The 12,207-nt window shown below is 39.6% G+C and overlaps 1 protein-coding gene across 4 annotated transcripts in view; it reads left to right on the forward strand.

Annotated features, from left to right (window-relative positions):
• Cdca2 (cell division cycle associated 2) overlaps positions 1 to 11,049 on the forward strand; it is a 39,397-nt gene extending 28,348 nt beyond the window's left edge. For all 4 annotated transcript variants that reach the window (XM_052191119.1, XM_052191118.1, XM_052191120.1 and 1 more), the window contains exons 14-15: positions 7,370 to 7,541; positions 9,739 to 11,049. In XM_052191119.1, the coding sequence (XP_052047079.1) occupies positions 7,370 to 7,541; positions 9,739 to 10,895 (1,329 nt within the window). In that variant the 3' untranslated portion in view covers positions 10,896 to 11,049. The remainder of the gene's footprint in view (positions 1 to 7,369; positions 7,542 to 9,738) is intronic.
• Positions 11,050 to 12,207: the final 1,158 nt, after the last annotated feature.

Raw genomic sequence — 12,207 nt, forward strand, 5'->3', positions numbered from 1 at the left:
TTCAAATAGATGAACATGGGGACCATAAATTTACAAACCCTACACCTACCAAGCATGTGATGGTAGGTTGGTTCTAATACCTGGGCTGCCCTTAAATAAAAAAACAAAAACATGTAGATATTTATACAAACAGACACATACAGAGTTGGGGTTTTTGTTGTTGTTGTTGTTGTTGTTGTTTTTATTTCCTTTAAAAAAAAGTTTATTCAGGACTGGCAGCAGAGCTTACCTGATAAGAGCATTTATCAGCAAGCCCTTGGACTTGAGGTTGATCTACCTGATCTACCTTATAGAAGGCAAAATTCAGTTCTCCTCAAAGGTGTCTGCTAAGCTCCACATACACGCTATAGCATGTATATACACACACAAACACACTGATTTATAAAGAAAAAAAAATGTAAGTTCATTAGCCTTTAGGGACTGGTAACTAAATAGGAAATACGTGCTACTTTTTAGATTTGGCTTTGGAGTCATGCACATGGTTTTCATGACTATAAGTAACAATTCTTTAAAAATTGAGATCAGAATGAAGCAATTTTGCTATATCAAGTTTAGCCTCCTTAAAAAGCTTTAAAAGCTGGAAATTGAATATGTTACAGTATACATAGGACTAAAAATACAAAGAAACAGTGTGAGACACTCAGTAATAGAAGTTAGTTTAAAGTATAAGCAATTTTTATTTTTATTTTTATTTAGAATTGATGCCCCAGGGCTGAATTGATGGCTCAGTAGTTGAGTACTGGTTCCTCTTCCAGAGGGCCCAGATTCAATTCCCAGCACCCACATGGCAGTTCACAATTGTCTGCAACTCTATTTCCACACACAGACTCACATAAACTAAATCTTTAAAGAAAAAAAAAAAGGTAATTAAGACTTTGCTATGATTAAGACTAAATTTGGAGCCAGGTGGTGGTGGTGGCAGCAGCAAATGCCTTTAATCCCAGCACTTGGGAGGCAGAGGCTGAGTTCCAGGCCAGACTGGTCTATAGAGCAAGTTCCAGGACAGCTAGGGCTGCACAGAGAAACCCTGTCTCAAAAGAAAAAAGAAAACAAACTAAATTTGAAGGGGAATTATCATTATGAGTTTATCAATATTTCCCATTTAAAAGAATTTTTAGCCCTGTCTATTGATAATAAGGAAGAACAAGTCTCCCTGGTCTCACTGCTATACCTTCCTGCCAGTTAAAAGAGACCTGGGTTCCAAGGAGAAAAGGATTCTCAAATTTACAGCAGCATGTGTCGAAAGTGAACCTGGGTCTATACTCTAGTGCAAACAATGAAGTTCCATATATCTAAGGTCTTATTGAAGGAGACTTTCGTATCTGAAGTCATTACAGAACACTGAAACACAAGCGTGGGCTAGAGAAGACTGAGTAAACTGGTAATAGTGCCGCGTCTAGAAGTGCACTGGCGTCCAGTTCACTCGTCTGAAATGGGAAGTGAAGACTGAGCTTTTCAGATAAGAAGTTGAGTAGTTTCAGCTCCATTGTGAGTGAAAAATCATCTAAGCTGCTAAAATTATCAAATAAGTTGGTGGGATAGCAATGGGAACACTTAGCAAAATGTGAGGTATTGTGGAGTTTAAAAAGTATATCCAAACTACATATGACAAAGGACAGCCAAAATAGTTAAAGAACCCAAAAGCAAGAAATAAGCCCAGGCAAAGGATGGATGGATGGATGGATGGATGGATGGATGCATGGATGGATGGATGGAATTTTAAGAGTATATACAAATAGCCAATATATACATGACAGTACCAATCATCAGGGATAAGGGACTCAAAATGAATGAGATGCCATCTCACACCTGTTGGGCCGGATGTTGTGGAGTGATGGTAGCTTTTGTTGAGAATCTAATGGAAGGTATCCATTGTGGAAAACATTATGACCCAATAGTCCTACTTGTGGGCATTGAGAAGTGAAGTCAGCTTGTCAAAGGAATATCTGAACTTTTATGCTTATAGCTAACATGTAGTTAACCAAAGTGTACATGGAAGGACAGATGGGAAAGAAGGTGTATTTAGATGCTGTAAAACTATCTGGTCACAAACATGAAATACTATCATTTGCAGCAGCATGGTTTGAGCCTGTGGGATATTGTGTTAATTGAAATTAGCAGACACAGAGAAACAATTGTAATATCTAACATGGGATTTTAAAGTCAGATTCATAAGTAGTGAGTCAAATGGTGATTGGTGAAGGCTGTAGGTTGGTGCAGATTGGGCACCTGTTAAAGGGTACAATTTTCCCGGCAGAGTGGCACATACTTGTAATCCCAGCCATTTCAGCTGAGGCAGGAAGATTGCTACAAGTAGCTCCAGGCCTACTGGGGCTGTACATATGGAAGCCCCATCTAAAAGGAAGAAGGGGCCTTTCTGAAGTAAATCACAAAAGGTTTCCATGGTAGAGAATGCGCTGGGAAATTCCTAATCACAGCTTAAGTGTTCTCAACAAAGAAAGTATGTGACAGAGCTGTTAATCATTGTAAAATGTAGGTAAGTATCAAAATATTGCCTTATACACCATTATGTATGCAGTTTGAATTGGTCAGTTATACAAGCTGCACCTGTTAACGTTTGTCAAAACTTAGTCTAATCAGGCTTTTGGGTTCCATGTGTTAGTAGACACAGGAACAGAGAGGTACACCATGACTACAGCTACCCAAATCCAGACTTCAGATAATTCTTTGAGAATTACTCAATGAGTAAGTGGGTTTTTAAAGCTCCCTCTACCAGTATCCCCAAAATAAAACTCCACAGAGTAAGAGAAATGTAGAGCTTTATCAGCTAAGTAGGCTTATTTATGCTTGATTGGAATCCTGAATTGGGCAACTGTAAGAGGGTGTGATTTGACCAGCTAAGAAGTCCAAATTGAGGAGACAAATTAGGGGAAATTGCTGAGTTGTGAGTATTTAACTTTAAGATCACTTTCAGAAACATGCAGCTGTAAGAAATAAGGAAGGATGCCAAGGACTTTTGTCCAGTTCTCCGTAATGAGGACTCTTGGCAAAACTAATAAGGAGCACAGTCAATATGCAAATACAGTCAGGATACTACACACACATCCTCTTACTAACACAGCCTCTTCTGTTGTGTTTTTATAGCCATGTCTCCTTCCTGACCATAGCTCCTGGTAACAACCACTCTCTGTAGTTTTATTTGAGACATATATTTCTGGAGACACATCATAATTCTCAGTGTTTCTAGATTATCTATATCAGTACTTCCTGATTAATTTAATTATAATTATTTTAAAAAGAAAACGATTCTTAATCTGGATATAGGGCAGGATTCTTTCAGATGAAATGATATAATATATATGATGTGCTTTAAAGTCCAAGGATAGGGAATTAGAAATGAAACCTAAATTCTGTGTTTCTAATTGCAGAAGTTGCCTGGTAGGTACCTGAGATTCGGGGTATGATTCTTTCTATCATGGGGTATTTAAAGTCAAGAGTACAACAGCAGTGTGTTTGAGGGGAAAATGGCTAAGAACTGATTGCATCATTGGAGCCATGACGGCATCAGAGCAGAGCTTTATAATCTTTTCTTTAATGTACAGTTTTATCGGCTGTGCACGTGTCAGGATTGCATTGAATCTTTTGAGATAACATTTCATTCGTGTTGCCTAGGTCGGCACTGGTCTCCTGAGCTGCAGTTATCCTCCTGCCTCAGCCTTTTTTATGGACTACAAGCACATGATAGTACATCTAGCCCTTTTTTTCTCCAAATGTGAATGGGCTCATTCATCTATGGCTGTGAACCACCCGTGTGCCTGATGCCCTCAGACAGGAAGAGGGGGTATGACCCCTGGGTCTGCAGTTACAGTAGGATGTGAGCTGCCGTGTGAATGCTGGGAATGACATCAGGGTCTTCTGAAGAATAACCTGTGCCCTTTAATCACTGAACCATCTCTCCAGCCACATCCCCTAACTATTTTTTGATAACCTTAAAAACTTATTTTTTTAAGTAAATTATGTGACTGGAAAAAAAATGAAAAAAAAATTGTTTTTACCTTCTGCCCTGTGCAAAAAAAAAAAAAACCTGATTTGGAAGGAAGGAGAAAAGAAGGAGGGGCAAGTGTCTTCCATTGTCTTCATCTACTCCAGGACCTGAGCCAGCTCCACCATTTCAGATCACATGGCTTCTCCCAGGAGTCCATATGTCTTAAGTTACTGTGCTATAAGGAAGGTGGTTTTGTTTTATTTTGTTTTTATACTCCAGTAAATCCAAGTTTGAAGCCAGTTTTTAGTCAGCTGATCAGATCTCATGGGTAAGATCAGTGCTTTGATACACTGTAAGATAGACCTTGTTTTATTTTGCTGGTTTATTAGTTCATGACTTTAAAACAGAATTTTAGTCCTTATTCACATGTCTTAGTTAGGGTTTCTATTGTTGTGATTAAACACCATGACCTAAAGGCGAGGGTCATGGGGAGGAAAGAGTTTATTTGGCTTACACTTCCGTATCACACTGTTCATCAAAAGAAGTCAGGACAGGAATTCAGGCAGGGCAGGAAGCTGGCTGTAGGTGCTGATGTGGAGGCCATGGAGGGTACTGCCTACTGCTGCTCACTGCCATGCTCCATGTGGCTTACCCAGCATGCCTTCTTACAGAACCCAGGACCACCATCCCAAGAAGGGTGTCTTACACAGTGGCTTTGACCCTCCCCATCAATCACTAAGAATGCCCTACAGGCTTGCCTCTTAGAAAGGCATTTTCTTCACTGAAACTTCCTTCTCTCAGATGACTTTAGCTTGTGTCAAATTGACATAAAACCAGTCAGCATATTCACATTTTAGTAGATTTTAGGTAAACTCAATACAGTTCATTTTCCTTGGCATTAGTTTTTTAAAATATGTGGAGTCATGGATATGCTAATTAGCTTGATGGAAACATTGCATAGAATATACATTATCAAAACATTGCAAACCACATATACTTTTATTTAACAATTTAAATTTTCCTTAAGGTATTTTTCTTCTCAAGGTAACAGGGAAGGATTTGTAAAATTTAGAATAGCCAGCACCTAGCTTGGGTGTGGTCAAGCCTAGTGCTAACCACTTCACATTTGAGCTCCTTTGAGAATTTTTTTTCTCTCAAAAAAACAAAAAAAGGTAAGAAAAGCAAAAAGCCACTAGAAAACATGGAGTCTAATATTTGTTATCGTCTGCCTCAGAGCACAAGGCCGGCCGTGCAGTTTCCCTATCCACTGTCCCTTGAAGAAAACTGGTCATTCTTCTACCATCATTTACAGATACATTTCTGGCTAGGGGTGAGATTTGTCCACTTCCCCTTTTTCGTGCTGGGATGTTTGCTGACTTGACCTTGTACAGGTTTTATGCATACTATCTTGTAACTAACTGTAGCGCTATGTAGGGTTCCCTACTGTGACTCCCATTCTGCAGAGGACAATAAGGTATTCAGTGGACATTCCTTGGCAGTTAAATGATAGAATTTGAACCCAGAGGCCAAATGTTTCTCTTCTGCAACACATCTGTGGGCCCCACCTTAAACTATTTCTTTTTTCTTGGCTTCTACAGCCACTGTCCAAGCCAGCATTTCCTCATCTAGTCCATGAAATGTCAACAGATGTTCCATAAAAAAAAGAAAGTTTAATGGAAAAATATTTAACCCAGCACTTTCCTTATGTACATAGAGAGTATTTATGCTGAGAACTTCTCACAAAATCACATTAAGTATATATTGCATATCGCCAAGGGCAACATTCAACTTGTAGCATTCTAGAATTATTTTGGCATGGAATGTTGTGTTAGGTTTTGTTTCTACAAGTTATCTATAGATGCCTCAGGGAGCACACAGTTCTGTGCCATTTCTGTTTCTTGGATCTCATTCGTTCCTTTACACCATTAGTTTCTCTAAAAATCTTGTGTGCAGTTTCTTCAGGATAAGCTCTCAGGTGTGTTTGCCTGCCTCAGTATGCAAGAGACACTGAGTTTACTAGGTTAACACAAGGGCTGTGTTGGGTGCTGTTCCTGCATGGTGTGGCCAGGGCTGTATACTCCAGCTTCCACCTATGATCTGTGTTGAGTACCTGCAAACACTGTTCCTTTTACTACCACCAGATTAGAATGGAACATTGTGCTTTTTCTGCATTTTGTCTTGAAAGCCTGTCAGCGGGATGCTCTCCGGCCTGTGTGCTGACTGTCCGGCTGTCAGTCTTGGGACTGACTGTGGTGACTGCTCTTAACCAGGAGTTCTGAAGTACCACATCTTGTTTACTTTTAGTTCTCATTGGCTTTACCTCCATAAATGTTTAGATGCATTCACTTTCTGGAAGTATTCATTGTCAAAATACATTTTATGTTGAAAGTCTGAAAATATCTTTCATTTTTTTTTGTTATTAAAAGTCTTCCTTCATTTCAGTATAATGTTTTAATTTCCCTAAAGTTTTTTTCCATATGGAACATTTTTAAACAAAACTATGTCCCAGTGCTGGTATGGCATTCAGAATTAAATATAATCCTGCATTCCATAAGTTATTAAAATACTTTTTAAAATGTTGTGGATATTCACATTTTTTATAAGTCAGCTGTCTTATTATGGCAAACCTGGATCCTTTTGCAAGCTGGGCAAGTGCTCTTCCACTAAGCTATATCCTAAACCTGTGTGATCTCATTTTAATCATAATGAATTCATTCATTACTTTTATAAGTTCATCCAGATTTATACTACCTTTCAATATTATCCAAGCACCTGTTGTCTCTTCAACAGGGTTTATGAACAGAAAGCAGCCTACCATAGCACTTCAGTAGATAATTCATACTTGATTAATCTTTTCTTTTTTATGTCTGTATAATTGTTTGTCTGTGTATATGACTACCTATGCACCTGGTGCCATTGGAGCCCCTGGGACTGGAGTTAGAAACAATTGTAACTAGCATGTTGGGGCCTAGGAATTGAACTGAGGTATTTGAGAAGAGTAGCCAGGGTTCTTAACCACTGAGCCATTTCTTCAGACCCTACATGCTAGATTAATCGTGGATTATCATACCTGGTTATAAATAATCTCATCAATTAGCTCTCTCCAACTGTATAGCATCTAATCTGCCATTTTACCTTGGCAAATGCCTAGTAGAAGTAGAGAAAGTCTGTACATTATTGAGTTAGGATGCCTAGATTATCTGACTTTATGTAAGCTACCTTCCCGCCATTTGAGCTTAATTCTTTAAATGGAATGACTGATTTTAAGATTTTCTGTTTTATATATTTAAAAAAAAAAACCTCACAAGCTTTTTAAAAATTAATTGTATAAATGATAGAGCTATCTTAGACATAAAAGGGCCAGAATCTATCATGGTGCTACGTCATTCTCAAGTTACATTGTCTTAATACATATCTTTTCAGGTTTTAAAATGTTACAGAAAAAAGAAAAGAAAGGGGAAAAAAGGTGTTGAGAAATGCTTATATGGGCAAAGAGACATTGCGTCCAAGAAGCCACTCCTGAGCCCGATTCCTGAGCTGCCTGAAGCTTCTGAAGCGACCCCTCTGGCTGACTGCACACAGAGGACATGCTCAGGTGCTGCTCTCTGGCCTCTAGCACATTGTCTCCCATCCTGTCTGTAACGACTCTGTACGCTCTGTCTCATCCCTTTTCCCACTCACTTTTATAAACAAGATTGAATTTGTTACCAGTAAAGGAAGTCGAAGTCTGGAACCTGTGAGGGACTTAGACTTTTTCAGACTCTGATGAAATTCTCACTTTTATCAGAGAATCCAGACCCAAACTTTGTATGTAATTTTTGGAGAGATTATTTCTGTTCATCTACTTTTTGCTTCTTCAAGCATTTTGTTATGAAGAATTATATTTGGTTGTGTTATCACAGAAAGTGAACAAGAACTGGAGTTACAGAAAGCTGTGAGCTGCCATCGGGTGCTGGAACCCAAACCCACATCATGTAGCAGCAGCGAACATCCCTAACCACTGAGCCCTCTCCAGCCCTAGAAGGTCTAAGTTTTAAACTGAGTTTTCTTGCTCAAACTGTTGTTTTCAAAAAAAGTCCCTCCATTTAGCATGGTGATTTTGTATGTAGCCATTTTCAAGTAGCTCCCTTTGCCTAATGCCACGTGGTTTTTGCCTACTTTCTTAATGAATTCAAGAAGAATGGTATGTATGTCACTATAGACTCTGGCTTCCACAGGTGTCTCAACTTGAGTGCAAAGGAGAGTTTAACAGCTACTCTGAATAACTCATCTCAGGCTGGTTTTCATTTCTTCCTGCCCTCATGGGGATGGCCTTGGAATGGGATGTCTGCCATTTCTACCTGTTTAATCTGGCCTTGATTCTGTTTATATATTAAAATGTTACTGCCTTCATCACCCGAAAATACTTCAATCATGTTTTTAATCTATAATTACCTTTGTTACCTGAAAAGGTTTGAAGCATTTCTAAATTTTTTCATCTCTTTCTATAACTTTCTCTCCCCAACACCTTTTTTTCCTAGTATGCTAGAATCTCTCTCTCTCTCTCTCTCTCTCTCTCTCTCTGTGTGTGTGTGTGTGTGTGCCAATTTTAAAGTTATAAAAGACTAGCTACTATATTGATTGTAAACCATGACCTCAATGAATCTGACTCTACATCTATTTTACCTGCTCTAATCATGAATGTGTTTTCAGATTGAAACTGATTTTTTTTAAACTTTAGTCTTAGTTATTTTGTATATGTATCTTTCACCTTTGATTTCATTTAAAACACTTTTTATATTCACTTGAGTGGTGAGCTAAAGCATTATCTTGGATAATAGAGGTAGAATCTAATAGCATTGATTTCAAGTCCTACGAACTGAATTCCTCTAGATCAGAGGTTCCTAGCCTGTGAATTGCAGCCCTCTTGGGAGTAGACCGACCCTTTCACAGGGTCACATAAAACCATCAGAAAACACAGATAGTTACATTACAATTTGTAACAGTAGCACATTTCAGTTAAGAAGTAGCAACAAAATAATTTTATGGTTGGGGGTTACCACACCATGAGGAACTGCATTAAAGCATCGAGGTATAGGAAGGCTGAGAACCACTGCTGTAGAGCATGGTCCTTGTTAATCTCAAACCTTACTAGTGGTTTTCTCACCTACAAAGTATATACACAAAGCAACATGTGATGTTCTTACCCAGAGATGAAGCTTATTTAGTCAGAAAGGAAGGACAAAGGCTGGACTTTGAGATTGTGGCCATGGCTCTGTCTACAATTATATGGGAATTATTGGAAGCCATGGCTGCTGTACAGTTCAGCTGCTATGTCTTTACCCAAGAAGTCTGATTTTTATCACCTTATTTCAAGAAGACATTCATAGAAGAATTGGAAAGTTATGATATCCATTTTTTCGGGTAAATAGGAAATGTCTCACACTATTGGACCTCGTCCTCTGGGACGCACATTAGAGAAAAGGAAACTGCTTAAGATAGCAGCCTCATTTTCAGTCTGGAGTTGTGTGCTTTATTAATTCATGCGTTAAACACTTGTTTTCTTAACCTGTGGGCTGGGGCAGTAAGAAGGACAAAGTGACAGATGAGAACAAAACAGTGCAGCAAGAGGGACAAAGAATGACAGGTGAGAGCAGGAGCCGTGTGAGAAGTGTAGGCCTTGTACATTCTAGAAGCTGAAAACAACCGTATGATAGAGAGCGAGCGCATTTATGGACATGAAACACTGCTTATTTAACAGGCATTGCACTGTCCCTTTGTAATTGAATCTAAGTGTGTTTATCTGCCTGTAGATGATTTCAACAGACGTGGTGAGCCGGAAGAAGTGAACTCTTTTGAAATTCCCAGGAAAAAGAAGAGATGCTTGCCACAGAAGGAAGATCTGCCTGAGCTGGATCCAGCTCGTGATCAGTCTCCTGTCTCTGATGTGTGCTGCAACTTGTTGCCTCTCACTGCTGGGTCAAATGCCTGTACCAGAGACACAGATAGCGAAGGGAACACCAGAGTGGAGACTAAGTGTCAAAGTGCCAAGGAGCCAGAAACAGGGACCATGACCGAATGCAGTCGTGTGCCTTGTGCTTCCGTGACCCAAGGCCACCTCGTGTCGGGTAAGCCACAGCCTCTGGGCAGCCCTCAGAACCAGGGCTTCCTCACGGCTGGTCAAAATTTGGAAAGTCCTTGTGAGATCCTTATGGTTTCAGAGAGTGTAAATATAAAGTGTGAGAAAGATAGTGAATGCCCAGCTCCACAGGGAACTCTGCAGGGCAGCCCTTTCTCAACCGACTCAGAAAGAGAACCTAACTGTTCGGAAGATGTCCTCACTGAAAAAATAAAAGAAGCAACAAGCAACAGTGAGAATGTGGAAAGGAAGTGTGCAGACAACGGCGGCACTGCCAGTGGGAAAGAGAGGAAATGGAGAACACACACTGTATGTTGTGAGGGTCAGAGCTCATACCTGGAACAAAACGGGAAGGCCGAGTCTTCCTACAGTGGGAAAAACTCTGTAGAAATTACTTTAGAAAATCCCCAGCTGGTTGAAGAGCTGTCTAACACCATAGAGCAAAGCTTTCAGAGAATAAGTAGTAAAACCAAAGTGAGACGCAGCACCAGGCTCCAGGGAAACTTGGAAAATACAGGCCTTGTGTGGCTGTCTCCAAGTCCTTCCACTTCCTGGAAACCCAAAAGGAGAATGACAATTGGTTCCTTAGGCAGCATGGGATTTGAAAGTGCATCCTCCAAAGAAGAGACTGTATCCTCAGGACAAAACCCAGGGCCCCTACCGGCTATCTCAGGCAGTGAGAGCCAGGGTGCTGGTTCTTCTGAGCTACCTAAGAAGAGGAGGAAAAGCTTTTGCGTGTCTACCCTCACAGATGCTAACAGTAGCACTCAGCCACCACACTTCAAGAGAAATCCCTCTCTCAAGAAGGAAGGAAGCTCTCAGCTGCCCTGAGGGGGCTGAGCCCAGGAAGACAAAGGCAGGAACAGATAATTCCACCTGACATTGGCTCTTAAGGAAGAGGACCCAGCTTCCTGTCCGCCACTTCAACCCTATTCAAACCTCAGTGCATTGCACATTTCTAATAAAAATCATTGAGTTATGATGATTTTAAGTAGAAATAAGTGAATTTCTTATCTTCTCCCTCTAAATATATTTGTCTTTTTGTTTTGCCTTTATTTTGTTAAAGCATTCGTTTCTAGATCCAACAATGTGTTTCTGCAGTTTTATTCCTTTTAAATACACATTTACCACTAAAGGCTTAAATTGTTCTGGAAAACATCCTTTAGAATGACTTATTTTTTCCTTTTTTGTTAAATTGACCAGTTTTGATGACTTCATTGTCTGTCTCAAATCAGAGTTTTCCTTTGCTAATTAAGTGAAAATGAGGTCCTGTATTGAAATTTTAATTCATTGACTGGATTGTAAATGAATATGTAATTAAAAATAACTGCAGCCATTTTTCCAGATTGTTCAAATTAGTCACAGGTAATTCTGAGTTTAATTCATTCTTTCCTACTAAATTTATATTTGAGAAGTCAAAACTTAAAAGTGGTCTAGAAAATGTGTTTACCAACATGAAGCATGGTGTGGGTTGCTGATTTCTTCTAAGTATTTTCCTGCAGCTGAGCTTCATTTCCTAATATCTATACTGTTGCTTGCCTGTTCCCTCAGCACTAAGCTTTCCACAGCCTCCTAGTCTTGATGGCAGCAATTTAAATATCTAAGCCGCCAGTGTACCTAGGCTCTGTAAATGTACATAAATCATCTTATCATTAAACAATGGTCCCAGAAATCCTTTAAATCATTAGCTGTCCTTCAGCCTGATAGCAGAAACATGTTAACAAATAGAGCTCCCTATAAATAACACACCAGGGAAGAAAGCTCCTGCTGGGCGGCCCATTTCCCCCTCAGAGGTGGAACTATTTGTTACCGCCTTGGCACCGCCAGGTCTGGATTCCCTGCTGAGAAGGACTGATGTATTTTACATTAACAGGCAAAGTGATCCCCAATTTCTTCTGCTCAAGGGTGACTTGTCCAAAGCTTTCTTTTATCTCTACATGTAAACCATTTATGGGCTTTTCTCTCCCGTGTATGTAGTCACTAAGTCAGTACCGCTAAACACACCAAAAAGATAAAGAATTAGCTTGTTTAGAAACCTTTTAGGTTGAGTGGTTTTTAAAAGGCGTGGGGAGTTCCAAACACAAACTTAGAAGCATGTTGAGACGGTCTTGGGTTTTAAGAACAGTTGTAGTGTTTTGCCCTT

Source organism: Apodemus sylvaticus, chromosome 8 (genome assembly GCF_947179515.1).
Source record: "Apodemus sylvaticus chromosome 8, mApoSyl1.1, whole genome shotgun sequence".
In the NCBI taxonomy this organism is placed as follows: Eukaryota; Metazoa; Chordata; class Mammalia; order Rodentia; family Muridae; genus Apodemus; species Apodemus sylvaticus.